General features: G+C 39.6%; 4 protein-coding genes across 7 annotated transcripts in view; all 4 read left to right on the forward strand.

The window, feature by feature from the left end:
- Positions 1–3,468, forward strand: part of tbc1d14 (TBC1 domain family, member 14) — a 36,330-nt gene extending 32,862 nt beyond the window's left edge. For all 4 annotated transcript variants that reach the window (XM_026352714.1, XM_026352716.2, XM_026352715.2 and 1 more), the window contains one exon: positions 60–3,468. In XM_026352714.1, coding sequence (XP_026208499.1) covers positions 60–116 — 57 coding nt within the window. In that variant the 3' untranslated portion in view covers positions 117–3,468. The remainder of the gene's footprint in view (positions 1–59) is intronic.
- Positions 3,469–4,071: 603 nt separating this feature from the next.
- Positions 4,072–5,396, forward strand: LOC113157674 (eotaxin-like). The gene is made up of 3 exons (XM_026353265.1): positions 4,072–4,238; positions 4,341–4,452; positions 4,668–5,396. The coding sequence occupies exons 1-3, from the start codon at positions 4,169–4,171 to the stop codon at positions 4,759–4,761; spliced, it is 276 nt and encodes a 91-aa protein (XP_026209050.1). The 5' UTR covers positions 4,072–4,168; the 3' UTR covers positions 4,762–5,396.
- A 6,969-nt stretch (positions 5,397–12,365) lies between these two features.
- LOC113157673 (C-C motif chemokine 4 homolog) lies at positions 12,366–13,659 on the forward strand. Its single transcript, XM_026353264.1, has 4 exons — positions 12,366–12,412; positions 12,496–12,641; positions 12,727–12,838; positions 13,081–13,659. The coding sequence occupies exons 2-4, from the start codon at positions 12,572–12,574 to the stop codon at positions 13,160–13,162; spliced, it is 264 nt and encodes an 87-aa protein (XP_026209049.1). The 5' UTR covers positions 12,366–12,412; positions 12,496–12,571; the 3' UTR covers positions 13,163–13,659.
- Positions 13,660–16,044: 2,385 nt separating this feature from the next.
- LOC113157825 lies at positions 16,045–22,901 on the forward strand. Its single transcript, XM_026353441.1, has 8 exons — positions 16,045–16,192; positions 16,294–16,557; positions 16,672–17,008; positions 19,899–19,957; positions 20,106–20,635; positions 20,868–20,917; positions 21,228–21,410; positions 22,226–22,901. The coding sequence occupies exons 1-8, from the start codon at positions 16,045–16,047 to the stop codon at positions 22,317–22,319; spliced, it is 1,665 nt and encodes a 554-aa protein (XP_026209226.1). The 3' UTR covers positions 22,320–22,901.

Here is a 22,901-nt window from a genome sequence, read left to right on the forward strand (position 1 = left end):
TCGTTTCTTGGTTGATGGCCCTTCCGCTATTTCTAACTGTTCTCCCTCCACGTGCTCAGGTCCTGCAGGCGTTACAGAAAGATCAGGAGCGAGGTAGCCCGGTGCTGAAGCGCTGAGCTGGGACCATCAGAAAACCATTGCACACTAGTGGACCCAACCAGTTCTCCTCCAGCCTTCGGGAAAACTGGACTCTTACCAGTCCAGGTGGACCTGAGGGAGTCTTTCTTCACTTTGGGGAAACATCTGGTGGAACTGCTGTGAAAAACCTCTTCTCTGGAGCCACGTCACTGCTCTGAATGGAACTAGGGCCCTACAGCAGGTCTGTCAGTGAGGGTGTTAGGGGTGTGCAAAGGAATATGAGGCCTTATTAAACTCTCCCTTCTCTGCTCTGAGGCCCAGCGGTGGATTGGAAACTGTAGCTGGAGGTTGACGAATGTGTCGCACACTCCCACATGCAAAACCTGCACCTTGCAGGCGGATTCAGGTCTCCACAGACCAGGAAACCGCAGAGATACCGGTTACTACTTAAATCCTCCACAGGTTTTAATTCTCTGCTGTCAGCACTTTTTTTCCTTGCTGCAGTTTCCTTTCTGCCAAATTACTACTGGAATTTGGCTGTTTTAGGGTAATGCCTGCAAAAGATAATGTAAAAATAATTTTTCATTTTATCTGTCAAAACTTTTAACATTCCTTCTTATCCTCCTGAGTTTGATCTTTTTGTCAGTGCAGATTTGTTTCCTGAACCATTCCATGACGTCAGCTCCTCTGAAAGTCTTTTGAGTTGAAATCCATGAAAATGCAAGAGAAATGCACAAAACCTTCATGTTGTAGGTTAAAATAAACATGAAGACCAGTTTGGCGCCTGAGTGCGCCTCGTTGTTACACGTAACAAAAGGTTTTAACCCTCTATGAAGAGGTCATAAGCTTCTAGTAAAATGAGTTTTATGGTGTATGGGGTAAATAATGAGATAATATATTGCTGTGAGACTCACTCAGTGACTCAGTGTGGCAGTCATCACTTCTCCTGTTCTTAATGATTGAGCTACATTTCAGCTAGTGTTAGTGTTCTGATTGATGTGTCTCAATAACGTCTTGTTGTGATGTCTTTTGTGCATTTATTTAATATTTATCAAAAGGAAGAGAGCACGTAAACCACACTTCTAATGAATGCGTGTTGCTGAGCCTCTACCACCCAAACTGGTTTATATTTGCATTTAAACAGCTATGTAAAGCATACACAAGGGGGGGGGGGGTGTGTACAGACTTACCTGTGTACTTGGCCATTAAGGATTATGTCCACTAGAGGTCAGTTTATGGCTGAATCACATCTGACCTATAAGGAAATACCCTCCCTGACAACTTTTTAATGTGTACATCGTATCACAACACAACCGCACTGGAGATTAGGCTGCTCTATACTTAACGTGGGGATCAGGGCAGAAAAAGCTGTGACATACTCTACTTTCTATCCCAGGTGTGTTTTGTTCTGCTGCCGACCTTAAGTTCTGATTATACTGCCTCGCGAGGCTCAGAGTCAACGCTGAAGCAGGGGTATTTTAAAGTCCAACACTGTGGTTCGCTACATTTTAGTATTTAGATCCCAAACTGTGCTGAGTTAGTCATTAGCTATTCCTCTTTGTAGTGTAACCGTGGATGCACAGACCACTATCGTTGGATTATTTTGACACTGACGAAACCGAACCGCAAGTTCTGAAATTATGAGGAGCCACTTTTTTGCTGTGTTTTCAAGTGGATTTCATGTTGTGTGTTTGCGTTGAAAATCAAATATATCTTACAGAAGTGTAGTCACACTGAATCTAGACATGTGTCTGTATGTTCAAATTCAGACTCTGTGATGTAAATTGCTACAACCAGATACTACTAAGGGTGTTGAACCACTTTAATAGCATCAGTTTGTGTCTCTGCTGCTGGACACATCAGCCAGACCAAACTACAATAACAGAGTTTCTTTTGTTTAGTTTTTTTTTTTTTACTATCACTGAACCTTTCAACTACCAGCTCTGTTCTGAAGCATCAGGTTAGAGGTCAAGTGCTTAGTCCATTAGTTAGTTGTCTGTTAAAGGCCCTGACGTATCTAGTCGACAGCTATTGGAGCTGTTGTTCAGTATTCACGTTGAATGTTGCCTGTAGCTTCTGCAGCACGTCTGTCCATCAACACCATCCGTATGTTCAGCATCCACTTGATTGTTGATCACTCTTTATCTGCCTTTAACACGTCTTACACAACCCAGACAAAGAGCAGTGAAGCACGGCTCCTGAGTAAACTGAGAAAATCGCTCGTTTCTGTGTTTCATTCTGAAATTCCTGTCATGTGGGGACACATCTATGTCAGTGGTCACCTGGGTCTTAAGTGTGTCACCTTTGGGCTTTTGTGGCTGCGGGAGGTTGCTTCTGTGTCAGCTCCCTCACACACTGTATTCACACGGTGGTTAAAGTGTCACTGCATCGGGACCAGCGCGGGGCGGCACCAGCACTGTCGAGTGAAGCTCCATTCCAGGAATTTGTTTTTAAGTGTTGACGACCAGCCAGCCAGTGCTAAGTTAGCACGCAGCATTTGTTCTTCATCAGAGAGGGAAAAAAACGTGACACATCTCCTACAGAAGTGCAACAGCTAGTTTGTTTCTTACAAAGCATATTTTGCACAGAGCTGCTCATCAAATGAAGTAAAAGTGAAGTGTAGCTGTGTCGTGTGCTTTATCTTGTGTCGTGCTACTGCTGCAGTGGAGTTGACGTCTCTGTTTGGCCTCTGTGTCCCCGCTGAGGCACAGACATGTTTCTGGGTTTAAAAACGGGAAGCGCCTTTCATTTGTAAATCAACTCAGCTGCTTTCTGGCTGCTAACGGTGTGTGAGCACACAGAGCGCAGTGCTCTCTCTGATCAGCCCTCTCGATGCACTCCTCCCTCCCCCCCCCCCCGTGTGGTGACTCACCGCAGGACTGCAATAAAGCTTTTTGCACATTGGAGTTATGCCTCGTATCATCAGTTTGTGTCGTCAGTCACAGGTTTTAAGGCTCGCTTCTCCACCTTTCGTTGTTTATGTTGCTGTATGTAAGGTGAAGACTGTTTGATGTGGAAGCGTGGTTTAGTCTGGATCTGTTAGTTATTAGTAGTAGTTGCATTAAACTAACCCTCCCAGCTCGGCCAACACTACCTGCTTCCTGCGCTTTTATCACCAAACAAACTATGATCCACAGAGGTCAAAACCAAATGGAAACTAAATTGAAGTATGATTCAGTTGACAATCTGTTGGAGGTTTTTAATTTCATGTGTTCTGTTTTATTGCTTTATGTGTTTTTTGCATTGCCCACCCCCCCTTCAAGAGACCCGTGAACTGTAGAGGACTGATGGAGTTCTGTGGAATCAGCAGTGGGGTCACCATGCAACTGTATCTCACTTGAAATGTATATAAATGATAGTTTTCTTACAATAAAGAACTGTACATATTCACTCGTGGCTGCTCTGTGTCTTTGTTCACATTTAAAGGGATTCTGTTTATTGTGAGAGGAAAATGTTAGCATCCAGTGAAAACCTGCCTGTAAGGGCTAAATAAAGCATGAGTTTGTAAACACGACTGTTGGTCCTGCCTGTGCTTACCCAAAGTCAGGTTGTGGTGGAAACGGGCTCGGACACCATCTTCCCACAGACTCGGACTAGGTAGAGCAGGAAGCCACTGACCTACATCTACCTGCTACAGACTGGACTCGGAGAAGTGAGAAACTTCAATGGAATACATCATATCAAACACCATCAATAGTATCAATCGTATACAGTGTTTTATTTGTGGTTTCTTTGGATTTTAGAATGACATAAGAGTTTCTTTCAGGCTCATTTGGACATGATAACAATCGGTTTTGCTGTATCTCACCTTTAGCTTTGAGCTCCTCTCTGTTCTAATCAATGCTGCATTTCCTCTTCAATCTACCACTTGCTGTAAAGACAAGTGGAAAGTTTCTGTCACAGGCAACTTTGTAACCACAACCGTAACAATAACCTCTGTCTTCCACACCACTGACACGTTTTTTTTACACTTTTGATCTTGATAAATGTAACGACTCACCACTTTTTGAGCAGAAGCCCTTCAGTGTGGACAAAGACCTGTTGTTGGTGTTAATCTCCATCATCATCTCCAGAAGATCATCAGATCATCATGAAGAACTATCACATTCTCCTGCTCTGCATCCTGGGAGCTGCACTGGTTTCCTCAGTGGTCTGCCAGGGTAAGACAAACTTAGATTTATCATTTAAATACGCTCTGGGTCAGATGTGTAACATGTTGGGACACCTTAATTGATATGTTCCTTAATTTTCTTTGTTTTCAGCGTCACTTGGTCCTGAGATGTGCTGTTACAGCTTCTACCCACGAAGAATTAAAAGAGAGCTGATCAAGTCATATAACCTGACTGATGACCGATGTCCAAGAACTGGAGTCATGTAAGTGTTAATACAATTTGACTTTAATAAGTATAATATTGACTTTTACTGCAATTGTAATAGAAGATCCAGTTTATGTTCTTCACACTATTTAAATATTCATATGATTCAAAGTCTACTTTGTCTGTACTTCTTGTTGTACTGTCTACTGTACTTATATTTTACATATTAAAAACAGTGTTCATGATAATAACAACATTTTTCTCCTGTTTCAGTTTCATGACTCAAAGGTCTCATCACATCTGCGTGGATCCAAGTCTCTCCTGGGTTCAGAACGTCATGAAAAATCTGGATGAAAAAAACCTTTAGAGCCGTTTCCCAACAGGAAGAAAAGTGACTGCTGTTTGTTGCTTCATTAAACCCCGTGCTGTGAAATGTTTTATATTCCTTTTGATTTAATGATTTACTGTATGTATGTGTGTAATTACGGCACCTTCCATATATAACCAAGTATTTAGCTTATTCTTATTCTTTGTCTATGTTAGATATCTTCAGTGTTTTGTATTACCAGAAATATCATAAAGAATAAATATCAGAAAAATAAAATTGCATGAAAACTTTGCCTAATCTCATCTTCATACCTTTTTTACACTTTAAATTCCTTCTTTTTTTAATTCTTACAATGCAGATTTTGATTCAAGAACTCTGTGAAGTGGCTCGTATGTTTTAACTAGGTTAACCTAAATATCTAAGTTTTGTATTTTCAAGCAAAATCATCTTCAAATTTAGAGTTTTTAATGAACAGAAACTATGAACATTATTCCATCTTAACTTCTTTAAAGAAAAGTCTTATGAGAAGAAAATGTCTCTTTACGTTGTGCAAACTAGTTTTATCCAACAGTTCAAAAATGGAAAGTGAATTTAAAAAGTGCATCATTTGAATTTCTGGCTCTGTTAATTGTTCTTATAGTTATTTCACCTGGTTTTAATTGGACTGTGTTTCATTGTACAGTACTTTTTACTAAAGGGTGTAATTATTGGTATAAATACAAAAGACTTTATTCTCCATGTTTGTTTCATTGTGCACTTACTTTTAGACAAATCTTAAAACTGTGCATGTTCAGCAGTAGTTTCTTTGTTATAGCAGCTATTTTAAAATATTCACCTGAATCAAAAGCAAACTCCGATTTTTATTTCTTTATCTCTATCTTATGTTTTTGTTGTGTTTTATTAATGTCAACATATTTATCCACATGTGTAGTTATTTTAAAATGATATTACCTAAACTTTCAGTATGTACAACCATCAGCCTCAACATTTAAACTACCTGGTGGTTGTAATGCTGTTCGTGAGCTCAGCGTGCACCTGACACCTGTCGATCACGTCCAGCGTTACACTCTTCCCATGCTGAGCCCTGTCTACCACAACAGCAACGCCACCAGGTGGGTTGTTTGTTGTGGCTGATGGATGTATATCTATATAAAACATCTTGAAGAGTGTGAAATACCCTTTAATTACTGCTGCTACTCCAGCTCTGTTTAACTTGTTAACAAATATATTCAGAATATAATTAAATAATATTAAGTGACTGATTGTGTGCAAGTAGTTTTTCCCATCGCAGCAGTCAGCACTGATCACAACTTATCACCACTAGATGTCCCTGTTTGTCTCCATTAGCAAGTGCAGTGAGTTCACGTGACTAAATCACACAACCTGCAGCCTAAAGGTTAAACAAACATTGATCTGAAACACAGATAACATAACATAACCATAGAAATGCAGCTTGACTCTCATCTGTGACAGTCACTAATTCTCTTTGCAGTGACGCCATTTCAGTGGTGTTCAAAGGTCAAAGGTCAAGGTCATTTATGTATTTCTATATAACTAGCAGACTTCTAAAAACCTGTCATCACTTTATTATTTATGTGATATTACTTGTACTGTAGTTTAATGGGAAAATACTTTTTCCATTACAAATTTACAATGTATATGTGCAAACAGCGAATGATTTGATAGCTAATTTCCTATTTTGTTGCACAGTATTTCCATTTACTAAATGTTGATCTCACACTAAACTTGAAACGTGTCAGTCCTGAGATAATGTAAGATAATATCATCTAGTCTTCCTTTAAAATAGGCTTATCCGCCTTTTGCATGCCTAGATTAGGTTTTTGAACAAATTCTTATCCACACGTTCATCTGGCATTTGGATAATTTGCCATCAACAGTTATGTCACAATAAGAAATACCATAAGTATTCAAATATACCAAAAAGGACCCCTTTGAGGACAATCCGCAAAATATTTTGGCTAGTTAACCCTGCATCATAGGAAACCACACTTGCAACATTAGCTGGTGCTTAATACAACAACTGTGTGTCTTCTTTATTTGTTTCATTTATGTACTTTTCTTAATCTTTGTCTCAGCTTGGTGACAAAGTCTCAACACATCTGTGTGGATCCTGTGTGATTCCCTTGGGTCATGAAAACACTGAACTGAAGCTTCTTTCAAACTGGCTGCCATCGTCCATCTGCAGTTATTTATGGTTGTTTGATAGCTGTTTCATCAAATCACATGCTGTGAAATCATTCTTACTGTCAACAGTTCCTCTGATGCTCCTGCATTAGAGGATGCAGAGAAAGACTGCATCCTTCTTTTCTGAATGTTTAGTCATTGCTTTTTAAAAGTGCACTTTATTCACATTGTCTGGAATGCCTGTTTATCATTTTAGATTTATATTTTAGTTACACAGTTAATATGAAAACATGCTAAAGCAGTGCAGGGAAACACTACTGCATGGGCAAAATACACCCCCATCCACGTTCCACTCTGAGATGTCAGGGTTTAGGTCGTCTAATAAAATCATATCATCATATTTCTAGAGAGTTGAGACGCACCATCTAAAGTGGGATGGATGCCGTCTCTTCAAATGAGCCCAGGTTTTCTCTATAAAGTTTTCTAATTGTCCATGTAGCCGATGTTGTTTGCGGGACACCACTTGAACAGCCAGCATTGTCCAAGTTAATCCTCTTAAAATGTTGTTTGTTTTAGTTCTTTAAAGAAAATATGATCATGATGGGAACTTGCTATGTGTCTTTATTACACACATACATGAGATCACAGTTGTTTCTTTTCACACCACTATAAACGATGTGAACAGTGACAGAGGTTGGTGTTGAATTCAGTCCCTATCTCTATTATGTTAGATGCAGAACTATGGTTGTTTTACTTAACTAGTTATTTCTTCAAAGTAACTGAGAAGGTTTTAGACAATGTGTAAGACAACACAACTGGAAGTATTTTAAATATTAGATCAAACAAGACTAGTGTTTGAAAGACACATTGTTCAAATGAAAATAACTTGTTCAATGAACTAATAAACCTAAATTAATCAAACTAAGACACTAGTTTACACAGCAGACTATACTTACATTTAGTTATGTTAGAAGAACAAATTGCATTTGTTTACTTGATGTAATTTTGAAGGGAGCCCTTTGAGTTTTTAAGGTAAAACAAGTTATATTTTACAACGTACTGGAAACGTAAAAAAGCCCATTTTAATATTGTCAACAATGTTTTATTTTATGTCCAATTTGTTCCAACGATGGGCCCAGTCTTAGGCTGTCAGAGCCTCAGACCAGCCAGCCACAGAAATGTTAAGGTGTATTTGACAGTGTAGTAGTAGAGTAGTGGAGTCACACAGTACAGTGAGAGGAAAGCATGCTGTAGCTTACTTACACAAATTCCTAGAACAGCAGCTTCACTCTGACGGCAGCTGTCTCATGCGAAGATGATGTCTCTGTCTGCCAAAACATGTCAGTGGGTTTTTAGTATCTTTCCAAAGGTTTCAACACAATACCAGAAACTGTTTCTCAAACCTCTGAACTCAAACAGAAAAGAGTTCAACTTTGTCCAAACTCAAAACACGTCACTCAAACCGTTTCAAAAATGATTCCTACACACAGTTATAACACAATCATGTCTCACACAGCAGCAAACACTGGTGTGATGAGTTCAAAGTCAAAAGTACTGTAATGTTAGATCTAAACGCTGACTCCCTGTGTTTTGCAGTGCTTGCTCCCTCAATAATGTCTCTTTACGTACTTCCAGACAGGGAATGTTGACTTTTTAAATATGCTGCAGTATCATTGAGAGAATGACAAGAGCGGAGTCTTACCAAGGACCAAGGGCCCGGGCCCTGACATACATATTCAAATCCATTGAATTGAATTTCTTTGTATAGCGCTTTTTACAATTAACATTGTCACAAAGCAGCTTTACACAAGCTTATGAACAGTGGAAAACTCTTTAAACGTCACAGTCAGTCTTTCTCTTTCTTCAAGGGCTAAAAGAAATAAAAAAAACTTTCTTATCTTAGTGTTAAATCGGACCCAAAACAAACTGTGTGTGTGTCTGTGTGTCCACCATGGACAATTAATGACTCACATGTCTACTGTCGTATGTAGTGTTTGTAAATTATGTTACTTTGATCGATCCATCATAAAATGGGGTCGGGCATGTCTCAGCAGGATGTAGTTCTAATTCTTATTACCACACTGTGTTTCTGATCTAAAATACAAATAATACCCATATTTACTAAACCAGTTTTGAAGTACAATGTCACTGACAATATTTGTTAAAGCTCGACAATAAAACCTTCGTCATGGCACTAATACTCACTTGTACAATGGAAATTAGGTAGTACACATATTTAAAACCACATTAGCAAGTATGTCAAATACATAACATGAGTCAAAATGTAAATGTTTAAGAAAACTTCAAAATGAACTGACAAATATACAGTCTCATCCAAAAGTATGGGAACAGCAATGTCAATTCGGTTGTGTTTGCTGCACACTAGAGACACTTGGATTTCCCTCTGATGAAGTCATTTGTTGTGTTAGCAGTATGTTTCATGTATGTTTTTTCAGCAGCAGTCATGTAAGACCAGGTCATGACACTATCTCCACCGTGCTTCACAGATGAACTTGGTAGTTAAGAGGTTGGCAAAGGTTAAAGTTCAAGAACTTAAACGCTCATCTCTGTATATTTCTGTAAATTCCGACCTTGCATCTTGTGATATGACCTCTGTTTTCATGCTCATGAAGTCTTTTACTGATGTGAGAGCTTTCCACTTGCTCTATGGAGAGTTAGAGAAACAAAATGGACTTAAATGTAGTTGACCTCTTGTATCTCTGTGCCATAATTGTAGGAGCTTGTAGGAGCATGTAGGAGCTCTAACGGTCTCAACTGTCTGAATTTGTTTCATGCTAACTAGTTATTTAAAGTGAAACAGAAATTAAAAAAACCTCAATATGTAAAGTGCAAAACACCGAGCAAAGCTTCCGTTTGCTCAGAATTCCCATCATGGTAGAAATACCAGCAGGTTAGGAGGTTACTCTGCCAGTGGGCAGAATAAATAATCAGGGCAGTGAGTCGTGTGTGTACGAGGGTGATGCAGTGCAAGTGTAAAATGATGTGACTACAGAGTTTTAGTTCTGATTAAAGTGACACCTCCTGCTCTCTGACGTCTCATAATTGTTTGATATCACTCCTACTGTAGTGTTATCATCTGCACATTTAACAGAGGTGTTGGAAGAGTGAATGGGGGAGCAGTCCTATCCCGTCCTGTATCCATGTGCACTGAAAACACCCAGTTTTTGAACCAGCTTGTGGGAGATAATAGAGTTACTCTGAGCTGAAACAGCAATCAGCAGTGTTACATGTTGGTGTTTCCTGGTTCACATGTGTAAGAGCTGTGTGGACAGTTGTGATGACTGTTTGCAGTTAGTTTACTGTTTGTAGAGGTTCCAGACTCAGTCAGTTATTAGAAGCCTGATTAGCAAGTACAACAGATCGTAGGTATTTCTTTACCCACTGTAACAACCGGATCTTTTCGCAGGTAAGAGAAGCTTTAGGAAGTTTTCCATTACATTTAGTCAGGCTTAGTGTTAGTTGGTGTTCGTATCAGTTCAAACTGACAGAATGTCTTAGCAGGAAACAGTCAGATGGTTTGTGCTGATTTTCAGTGTCTGTACAGAGAAGAAGCATCAACAGTTCTCATGAGTTTTATATTTAGCCTCCATCTGAAGTGGCCTGGACACCACCCGTACATTCAGACATCATCACCTCACATGTGTTAAGACGTGGACATCAACAGTACAGTCAGTCAACATTACCTGTAATAAAACCAACACTACTGACTTAATGTGAGAGAGAGAGAGAGAGATATCTAGAACAACAAAAAAACATCACTGATAAATCTAAAACTAAATGTTCTGTTGTCATACTTTACAACGTCACAAAGAAGGACCAACATATGTTTTGATCATTTGCAAACACCTAGGAGACAAACAGGAAGCAAACAGTAAGGCCTATGAGTTGTGGTATTAACACCTTTCAGCAACACGATCATTCTAGATATTCAGTGTCTATAAAAAGTATTTACCCCCTTGAATGTTTCATCTTTTTATTGACATGACAGATAAATAAAAGTGGGTGACTGACAAAAAAAAATTCAGAAAAATACCTCATTAATGTCAAACTCTGTGGTGGCCAGATGTCATGCAAACTGTACATGTATTAGTACATCACACATAGATTTTGTGGCTAACTGGTAAATTATACATCACACACAGAGCTGGATGCTGAAGACATTTAGGTTTAAGACCTGATGAATATCGGATGGCAGTTGAATATGTCACCTCTGCTTTAGATCTATACATGAAACAAGTCCCTTTTTTCAATATTGCTTGAGATGTTTTCTGCATCTTCCCTACCCCCCTCTCTGATTCCATGCTTTTTATTAATGCTATCAAATGCAAAATGATATTGACCATGCGTTTCAGCGACTCTAACTTCCTGTCTGCACCAGAGCAGACTATGTGATATTTGGTTTGACAACACAACGTTATACCGTTCTATACTAAATGATTGATAATGTAGTTGAATGGCTGTGATCATCCTGCACTGAGATTTTAGCAAACGTGACTAGTTTTATAATGTGATGGGCGCTGTGAGGGACCAGTGTCCACACAGCTCCAGGATCACCTTCAGTAGGATGATCATCCTCCTGTTCACACAGCCGTGATGATCAAAATGTGTTCAATGTGGTTTTTTAATGTGGCTTGTAACCACCAGGAAGTGGGTTATCAGAACAATTCTAAAAACTTAACAGTCAACATCGAATGACTTCTCACTGTACATTCAACAAAGCTTTTCTGTAACATGGGTTTAATAATTATAATTATATTAATGATAAATACAAGTAAAATATAGCTGAGTAAGAAGCTATAGTTTAGTTCATGTTTTTAGTTTGTAGTGACTCCAAATCAAATCAAATCATGTTATTAACAACAAACTACATTGTACTTAAGCTTCAGTGGTTCTGCTGTTTGTCATCAACGTTGTGCTGCTGCCTCCTGCTGAAACACACACAGAGTTCATGTTAGTATGCTTGTTACAGCTTTACTTTATTTTACACACACGCAAACACATTCATAGACACTCAGTCACCAGTCGACTATTTTAATGTAGACTTCCTGTTGTGCAGAACATACATTTGTGTCAGTGGTCACCGAGGCTTTAACCGTGTCACCTGTTGGTTGTGTGGCTGCTTAAGGCTGTTGTCATGTGTGCAGGTGTGTTAACTGTTTCACACAGTGATTGTGAGACAGTTAACATGGTTGTAATTCCGTTGTGCTTTATTCAATATTTAACAACAACAGTTAATATAAAGCTACAGTCTAAGCACATAATTCATTGGGTTGTTTTCGAATAAATAGAAAATGTGTGTGAGTAAATGTAACTACTTTTTAATCAGTTACTAAGAAAAGTGATTGACAAATGGTCCCTGAAGGCATCGTCACTGCCCATTTAAGGTATATTATTAGGTGTTATATAGAACAGGTTTTTGGTTGTGCTGTATATCATGCTTTGAGCTTCATGTCTGTTCTAACCACAGCTGCATTTGCTTTGCAGTTCACCACTCGAGTGGAAGGTCACAGCAACAGCCGTCATGGTAAAACCACTGCGGCCCTCTTCACCTTTTTTTTTTACACTTTTGATCTTGATAAATGTAACATCTCACCTCTTTTTGAGTAGAAGTACCTTAGTGCGGACAAAGACCTGTTCGTAGTGTTAACCTCCTTCATCATCTCCAGAAGATTATCAAGTCATCATGAAGAACAGTCACATCCTCCTGCTCTGCATCCTGGGAGTTGCACTGGTTTCCTCAGTGGTCTGCCAGGGTAAGATACATTTAGATTAAAGTAGATTATTATTTATTCTGTGAACAATGTGTAACTTTGCATCCCTTGTTGTGTTTTTTTTCAGCGGGAGCTCCTCCTAAAGAGTGCTGCTTCAAATTCTACCCGAACAAAGTGAAAAAAAGCTTCATCAGCTCCTTTTACAGGACTGATAAACGGTGTTCCAACACTGGAGTCATGTAAGTTCTCAAACGGAGGTCATTTAACTCTCAATATGCTTAAAATATTTTATTTACTATACATATGTTATACAAAACCCACTTTTAGGTCATTTCGGTGTATTTATATGACTCCATGGTAGAGACTTGCAGTCCTTTATCATCCTCATTCAAAATAAAGTAGTTTTTTTCTCTTATATTATTTTTGTGCATATATTTAGTTTTTCATTTTTAAAATTATGTTTTCACCTTCTTTGTTTCAGTTTGGTGACAAAAAAGAATATTCATATCTGCGTGGATCCAGAGGTCCCCTGGGTTAAGAACATTATGAAAACTTTGGCCTAAACTCTTTAAAGCAGCTTCCTGTCTGGAAAAAGTTATTGCTGTTTGTTGCTTTATTAAATTACATCTGTCTGTTGTTTTACATTTGAAAAGTAGTCGTTCATTTGGCATTTTAATTGAATCATTTAGAACCTGAACTGGATAACTGAGTAAATTAGCTTTTGTCTTTACAGTGTATTTTAGATACTATGTAGAACTAATAAAATGTAAAAAGTATAAACATAATAAAAATACAACTTGGTACAACTTATGCTGAGAAAACTTTGCCTCATGAGAGAAAAGTCCTAATAAAAAGTCCTAAAGTTAAAGTGTTGGTGAGAGTGTTTGTTATTGGTCTGTAGTTTTATTGTTGACATTATATTTAAGTGTCAGGGAACCATTAAAGGGTGATTTCACCAATCGTTCAACTTGCTTCCTGTAGTTCTAGATTAAGAGGCACATATTGTTAGAGTAAAAATGATTTACTCACTGATTTATAATTTTCTTATTACAATGTTACTTCACTCATAAGGATAATTTCTTGTTTTTTACTTATTGTCATTATGAAGGATACATGTGTGTGATGTTTAATCCTGTAAGCAACAAGAGCATGTTGTACTGTGCTGAAGCTGCACTTTGCACACAGACGGGAAACAGGAAAGGTCAGGAAAGGTCAGCGGCCTTGAAGTTGAAGAGTTCTTGTTGCTATACGCTTATAAGCAGTGTTTTATCCTTGTATGGAGTTGTTTTTCTTACAAGTGTGTTATCTTTCTATGGGGTTCTTTTTCTTGTAATATGATCACCATTTAACCACACCATACACCCACATCTGTAACTTCAGGGTGTGTCTCATCTTTAATAAAAAGCTTGTACAAAGGGGAGACGGACGGAGTCGGAGGTAGAAATTCCTGGGTGAAGCATTTATGATGCTAAGATCTCAGGCCGGCTCCCCTTGCAAGTAAAAAGGCCGAGCAGTGTCCTTGTTGTGCTTTGTTGTCTTCGTCTCTCAGCGTATGAAAAGTGTTGTGGTTATTTAAGCCCGACATAAACTTGGTCCTTCGAGAGCCGGATCTCAACAGTCGACGTCGTGGGAGGAGGGTGACGGAACACCGAAAGTCTGTCGACAGCCGGACGTCTAGGACGTCCGTCAGAAAATCCTGGGACGTGAATTCGTTGCTGGGTCGGTGAAATAGGTCCTGATCCTCCCCTCCATCGGCGTCGATGACGAGTTCCAGGAGACGAACAATACAGCATCAATAAGTGAGTAATACGCGTAGGAGGTCGAGTGGGCCCTATAGATTAAAAGCCACTATAATTTCATGAGTTAGTGGAGATTAAAAGCCACTATCTAGTCGAGTGGGACTAAGAAGCCATTCATTTTTAGTAGAAGTATTACCGGTTGTTGTGTGAAAGAGTGTGATTGTGAGTGTGGATGTCACCATTTGATGTGGAAGCAGCAGCACTGGAGGAAACCCAACGGTGATAACTAATCCAGTGGTCTGTTGAAGTACACAGTGTGGTGAATTAAGGCCATAGTTTAATAATGGGGAAAAATAACAGTAAACCTGCCTTGGAAGGCGATGAGAAATTCATGGAAAACTTCTCGCCTGGCAGTACTCAATATTTGAAGTTGTGGAAAAAGATCCATGACTTTGATGGCAAATTGACCGAGTCATCCTGTAATAATCTGGTAAATAAATTAAAAATTGAGGTTGCTAGTGCCTCTGATAAAGTAAAACCAAAAAAGCAATTGCAGTTATTAGAAGCTACGAAGTGGAGAGAGCAGGCAGAAAGGAGGAAAAGGGACATTCTGAAAAAACAAAAAAAGAAGCAAGGAGAAGCTGCACTGCAGGCGGCTGCTCTTGTGAAACCTGATGAGGAAACTGTAGGGCCAAGTGCAGGGGTCAGACAGATTTATGAGCAGCAGAGACAAGCACAAGATCGGAGCCGTGTGCTAAATCTACACAGATTACTTCAGGCTGTAGAAAAACAGTTACGTGAAGAAGAAAAGAGACAAGCCTCCCCAACTTTCCTCCCCCGTGTCATCTCGTACAAGACAAGCAGCTGCATCCTCCTCGTCCTCCCTATTGGCCAAAACATGCTACCCAGATTTAGGACCATTAAAAGAGCAGTATGGAATAAAAGATGTTAATTATGACTGCAGAGATTGTGGTCCAACATCAGACTCACCTATTCCAGGAGAGGGTGATGGGATTTATCCTATGATAGAAGTAGCTAATCCACATTTTGGAGCTCCAGGGCAAAATGAGGGGCGGACGATGAAAGTGTACAGACCATGGACAGATGCAGAATGCACTGAAGCCTGCAAGACACTGGGGGATCCAAAGGTAGACCCAGAGGGGTGGAGCGACACAAGCAATTAGTTGATTCTTTTAGTCTTAATGGGTGGAAGATTGAACAGACTCTCAAGAAATCTCTAACATTTAATTTTGGAAGGGTAAGAGCAGGTTATACAGGAAGAAACGGTCAGGGACAGATATTGTCTTCAGGGGATCAAGCTCTGCAAGCACAATTGCAGTTGGTGCACGATGCAGTGAAAGAGACATGGAAGAGAACACCTGATTATGTGAAGATTTCACAATGTAGACAGAAAGATAATGAGGATGTGTTTGAGTTCAGAGCTAGATTAGAGGACACATTTAAAGACCATAGTGGGCTGCAAGAAGATCAGGCTCAAGATTCTCCCTATCAACAACAGCTGAAGCAGGCTCTGATGGCTGGTTTCTTGCCTCAGTTGTCAGACTTCATAAGAAAACTTAATGTGAACCATCGTACTGACTGGTGTTCAACAAACTATGAACTATGCCCATCATGTGCAGGAAGTTATTAAAAAGAAAAAGAAAAAAAAACAGCCACAGCAGCCTCCTTTGGGTTATTTGGGATAGATGAGGGAGATGATACACAAGTCTTCTTCCAGGGGACCCCATATGGGAGGGGTCGGGGTAGAGGAGGATTTAGGGGTAGGTCAAGGGGGCGGTTCCCAGACAGACCCTGGCAACACCCAGGACATGATCGATGCTTTAACTGTGACAAGTCAGGTCACATTGCAAGAAATTGCCCTGAGAGACCTAGGGTCAGACGACTTAGAGAGTATGACAGCCCCCCCACAGACAACCCCTCCTCATATTGACTAGGCCCTCTAGAAGACACAGAGAACTCAGATGATGGTGATGGAGATGAAGTTGACCATGATGCCCTTGAACTGTTAGATCTAACGATCCCAATTGAGACACATCTTAGTTTACAGCACGCAGCTCAGGTCCCGTTGAGAGAGCTCTGGGTGCAAGGAACTAAGGTACAGTTTCTGTGTGACTCAGGAGCCGACCGGACCATGCTGCGAGATAGAATACCTGGAGTGGGATCGTCTAAAGACAAAATAATGGTGCGCTCAGCTAATGGTCAGCTTAGTGTCAGTTACTTCTCCAAACCATTAATTGTCAAAGACTTAAATACAGGAAAACAGGAGAGTGCTCAAATTGTGCTATTTCCTGAGTGTCCTGTGAATCTTCTAGGGCGAGATCTGATGACTAAATTAAAGATTTCCATAGTACCAACCTCCAGAGGTATGGTGGCTATGAGCATTCAGAGTGTAGAAGATACCTTTGTAGCAGAAGGGCTAGAAGTGTATTACTACTGGAGTCTAGATTTGCCCAATCCAGACCTGGCTGAAACAGGAAAACACCTGTTATCCATGGCTATGGAGGATTTAGAATCCTCCGTCCGAGCCGATAAACTAGATCCAGACCAGAACCATGTAACACTCAGATACAAGAAGACACCAGGATCAGATGTAGAATATGATAAAAGAATCAACAAACTGGGACCTCAAAAGGTGACCCTCAGCCACCTGTACACAGACAGGCAGGGATTTGCTGGGTGTTCAGCTAGATTGACTCCTCAGGCATATAAACAGTTTGCAGTTTGGGGCTCTGTGCCACACATGTCACTGATGAAACCTGAGAAAGCTGATTGGAAAGACGTTGGACAATTTGTAAAGAGAGCCATAACAATTACAGCATGGCAACAATTGCCTGATGGGTGGTCAATGGACAAAGAGACAAAGTCAATATACCGGAAAACCCTAGGGTGGGTGGTTAATACCACTCCCCGAACACACCTTGAAAATGCAAAACAGGCTAGCACGTGGTACTCACAGCAGGGAGAGCCAGATGATGATACTGAATGACAAACCCTGTTGACAGAGATACCAGAAGAATTAGCTGAGGTGCCAACCTCCTTCTGGTCCAAAGGTAAAACAGATGTAGGCCTAATGACCACCGCTAAACCTGTAGTCATTAAACCTAAAACAGGCTATAGACCCAGAATAAGACAATACCCATTAAAACCAGATGCTGAAGAAGGCATAAAACCTGTAATCAGTGATATGATAAGAGCAGGCATCATTGTTGAAGCACCAGATTGTCAATGTAACACCCCCATCTTTCCAGTGAAAAAAGCTGAATTGGGAACGTGGAGAATGGTGCAGGACCTGAGAGCAGTAAATCAGGCTGTTGACAGCCGAGCACCCTGTGTTCCTGATCCACACACACTATTGAACCAGTTAAAACCAGATAAACAATGGTTTACAGTAGTTGATCTTAGTAATGCATTCTTCTCCATCCCAATAGCCAAAGAATCACAGGGATGGTTTGGTTTCACCTATCAGATGAAAAAATACACTTATACCAGGCTACCACAAGGATTTTGTGATAGCCCCACAATCTTTTCACAAGAAATAAATAACTGTTTAGCAGACTTTGACATACCAGAACACAGTCAGGTTTTGGTATACGTAGATGACATTCTTATAGCATCAGACACGGAACAGAACAACAAGCTGACTGCAGTAGCTCTATTTAAACACCTTCAAAGAACAGGGAACAAGGCCTCATTGTCAAAGTTACAATAGGCAAAACAACAAGTAACGTTTTTAGGACATGATTTAGTACCTGAAGGAAGGCTACTAACAGCAGACAGGAAGAAATCCATCCTAGATGCTCCAAAACCACAGACAAAACAACAGATGATGCAATTTTTAGGATTATGTAATTATTGTAGGTTGTGGATTCAGAATTATGCTCAAATCACACAGCCATTGTTAGATCTCATTTATCAGACGCCCATGACAATGAAACAGGAAATCATGTGGACCCCAGAGGGAGAGGAAACCTTTACCTCACTAAAACAGGCCCTCGTAGGGGCAACAGTTTTAAGCTTACCAGACTATAAGAAAGAGTTTGTGCAGACAGTAGATTGTAAAGAATCATTTATGACTTCTATGTTAGCACAGAAGGTGGGAGGCAGATTCAAGCCAGTAGCATACTATTCAAAGAGACTTGACCCTGTGGCATGGGCACTACCTACATGCGTCAGAGCTGTGTGTGCTGCAGCCTTAGCGGTGCAGGCCTCAGCAGAAGTTGTCTTATTCCATCCATTACGGTTGTTGTTCCCTCATGCAGTGGACATGTTATTGACTCAGACCAAAATGACATTCTTGTTACCTGCACGACACCTGTCTGTAATATTTACACTTATGTCTCAACCACACATCACTGTTCAGAGATGCACAACACTTAACCCCTCCACACTCATTCCATCTCCTGAGGATGGAGAACAGCACAGTTGTGCTGAAAACACTGAAAAGCAGTGTAAACCAAGGCCAGACTTAACTGATGTAGCTCTTGATAAGGGAGAGGTTTGGTTTGTAGATGCGTCATGCTCTAAGACCCCTACTGGACAAACACAGACAGGATTTGCAATAGTGACACAAGACACTATAGTAAAAGCAGGCAAACTACCGTCACACTTTTCAGCCCAGGAAGCTGAAATAGTTGCCCTCATCCAGGCCTGTAACGAAGGCCAAGATAAAGACTTAACAGTTTACACAGATAGCCAATATGCTTTGTGGTTAAGATCTCAGGCCGGCTCCCCTTGCAAGTAAAAAGGCCGAGCAGTGTCCTTGTTGTGCTTTATTGTCTTTGTCTCTCAGCGTATAGCGTATATACACAGCGAAAAGTGTTGTGGTTATTTTAAACCTGACACATATGCTGTATATAAACATATATAAATGGTATTAACCTTCAGTCTGCCATGTACATCTGAAAGTTTTAAACCAGCAGGTTGAACAAAACTACAGCCAAATCATGTGATTTAAAAATACTCCAGAGGACGCAATTAGATGTGAACACATGATGTCATCATTATGGAGACCTTTAAACACACAGAAGAGAGAGGAAAGTTGAATATTATTCAGCAAGATTTACTCAAGTTCAAAATTGAAGTCACCCTTTGATGTCATACTAAGAAATAAGCATTGTATCACATTTAGCTACTGTTTATTTATGTGACTAATGCAATTAATACAAAAAAGTTAAGTAAATAATGATAAAAGGAATAGTCATAGAAACATTTTGGCATTTTGTTTATGCAGATGATACTCATGTATTTCTTAAAAACAGAGTATTAACTCTGTGTGCTTAGTAAAACTGTATGAAGAAAAAGATGAAGATTAAACTTCATTTGTGGTTATGTAGAGTGTTAGTAACATCAAAACAAACATCACATGAGAGGAGGCTGAATGCTGGTTTTGTGGTAATAAACCTCACCACACCCACACACACACACACACACACACACACACACACACACACACACACACACACACACACACACACACACACACAGTCAGCTAACCAGTTTATAAAATGTGTTTCATCTCAAATTCAAATTCATCACATAGAGTAAAGTTCAGACAGAAACATGAAGTGGACTTGTTCTTACATCCTCATCCTTTCTCGGGTAAGAGAAGTTTAAACATGTGTCAGTTACACTGCTGTCGTTAAATGTGAAGTGTAGTTAGTTAAAAAACATTTTAATGTAGTGATGTCGTCATCAGTTATAGTGTTGTTGTAACTGATGTGTCTCATTTTGATGATGTTTTTTTTAGTGTCTGTACAGAAAAGAAGCACCGACAGTTCTGAAGAGTTTTGTATTCACCCTCCATCTGATATGACCTGGACACCACCTGTACAGTCAGTCAACAGCTCCTCTACACCTCCATCTGAAGTTATCTTACCACCACCTGTACAGTCAGTCAACAGCTCCTCTACACCTCCATCTGAAGTTATCTTACCACCACCTGTACAGTCAGTCAACAGCTCCTCTACACCTCCATCTGAAGTTATCTTGACACCACCTGTACAGTCAGTCGACATCCCCTCTACACCTCCATCTGACGTTATCTTCACACCACCTGTACAGTCAGTCGACATCCCCTCTACACCTCCATCTGAAGTTATCTTGACACCACCTGTACAGTCAGTCGACATCCCCTCTACACCTCCATCTGAAGTTATCTTACCACCACCTGTACAGTCAGTCAACAGCTCCTCTACACCTCCATCTGAAGTTATCTTACCACCACCTGTACAGTCAGTCGGCATCACTTTTAAAACGACACCAACACACCGTCTGCAGGTGAGTCTTTCTGTCCATCACCTCGTTAACTTCATATCTTCGTATCCTCCACATCTGTCAGGTTTTTACTGTCTGCTGTGTTCACTGGGTTTTCGTTCATACTTCATTTGCCACAGTCGATGTGTATTTTGCTTTGTTTGCTAAACTGTCTTGATCTGAATATGTATTTACAAACTCCAAACTGCTTAAATGAACTTCTCTACATGAACTAAAACATTTCAACATATTCCAGCTTTTAGAGACAGAGCTGAGACCTGCACCAAAACCCAGGCCCAAAGTCGAGTAAGTAAATGTTTTTATACTGTAGCTTCATAATAACACTACAAACAATAGAAAAATCAAAAATACATTTTATCTACTTACTCCTGAACTTACAACTTGTCAGCTGGAATGATGTCATGACACGTACATCATATCCAGAGCTGATCTCTGCTCCATTAACTCAGTGTGTGTCACAACTAAAGCTGTCTGTCGTCTGACAGATGACAAATTCTTTATCAGTGTAAAAACAATCAAATGTTTTGAAAAGGAAGAGAGCACTTAGTGATGCAGTCTGGTGTGTTTTTTGAATTGTTTTATTTAACGGAAACAGGGTTGAGCCAAATCCAGCCTGGTTCTCTCCTGGACGTGCAACATCGGGAAGTTCTTCTTCTTCTCAAGCAATGTTTCCGTTTCCTGATAAATGCTGCTTCAAATTCATCACAATAGCAGTGAGCATGAAACGCATCCGATCCTATTACTGGACTGATGAGAGGTGCCCAACACCGGCAGTCATGTAAGAAAAGTCAATTTAAGTCTTAACGAGTAAACTACTACAACTTTACTCTACGTCATGTACAATTATCTTAATCAAATGTCAGTTTTAAAGATATACATTTTATTCAGCATTTATAGGAGGTATATCGTGTTTTCTTATTTGTGCATGTACCGTCACTGTTTAGATGATGCATGTCTATTTGAAAACAAGCCAAAGTTCTTAAACAAGGGCTGCAGTGAATATACTGAGGAAGAAATCAAAAGTAAACATAATTTCACATCTCTGTCTGCTCTGATAACACATTTTCAAGACTTTCCTGAGGGTCCTCAAGTCTCAGGTCTATCCAGACACAAAATCAATGCCAATGGTCAGACTTTGTACCAGGGTTGTCATTTGATAAACTAACCTTGGTCAGAAATAGCCATGCTCTGAGTAGTGTTTTTTTCAGTTTTGAAGAAAAATATAGGTGCTTATCATTTCCCACAGAAGAAAATGTAGATGAGAAAGAGAAATAATCAGCTTTTTAAATTAAAAACCATCCAAAGTGCTTTCAGTAGAGCGATAGAATAACAATATGAAGCTGAATTATGCACAACACAGTCCCTTTTAAAGACAAAAAATATGTGATGTGTCAACTTTGCTCATGCATTATTAAAATGTAAATTAATATAAAACCGTTTAAATTATTTCACATTGATTTAATAAATCTGTTGTACAGTTAAACAGTTCAGAATTATTTTAGTAGCTCACTCCCGGATCCACATCAATATGATGTTTTCACTGTTACAGCTGTCGTATATATTTTTTTAACATTTTCTTGCTCTTTTTTTCAGTTTTGTGACTCAAAGGTCTAATCGCATCTGCGTGGATCCAGTTCACGACTGGGTTCAGAGCATCATGAATGATCTGGATAAAAAAAACATTTAAAACAGCTGGAGAAAAGATAGTGCTGTTTGGTGCTTCATTAAATCCTGTTCTGATAAATGTTTGACATGTTTGTTAATAACAGAGGATCACGATGAGCCTGGACCAATAACTGTCTCAAACAACCAACATCTTGTGTGGAATAAAACCTCATCTCTAACATTTCTGGAGCTTGTCCTGCTCGTACACTCTGAAATCCATGTTTCTCTTTAGAACTTACTTAGACTGAAAAGATGTTAAAATGTTAAAGTTGTAACTGTAATGAAGTAACTTTTAGCTTAAAGTGACACAGAACAAGTGGAAACATGGTTTGGAATTATAAGGCAAATATAGTGAATTGGGGACAAATACAGAGCAGAGGGTGAACCCAAAACTCACTATGATTATTCCTGCAGTGGAGCCCAAACTTACAATGATGACTTTTAGGTTTTCTTGTCCAAAAGCCTGAGAGGTTGTGTATACTGTAGCGTGTACAGATCTCTGTCATACTCCACAGGACATATACTAAACTGTACAGTATCTTTCCCATGCTCTCTGTGTGTACGGTATATAAACAGACTAAATCATGACTCACCTGAACATTGT

Source organism: Anabas testudineus, chromosome 18 (genome assembly GCF_900324465.2).
Source record: "Anabas testudineus chromosome 18, fAnaTes1.2, whole genome shotgun sequence".
Taxonomy (NCBI): domain Eukaryota; kingdom Metazoa; phylum Chordata; class Actinopteri; order Anabantiformes; family Anabantidae; genus Anabas; species Anabas testudineus.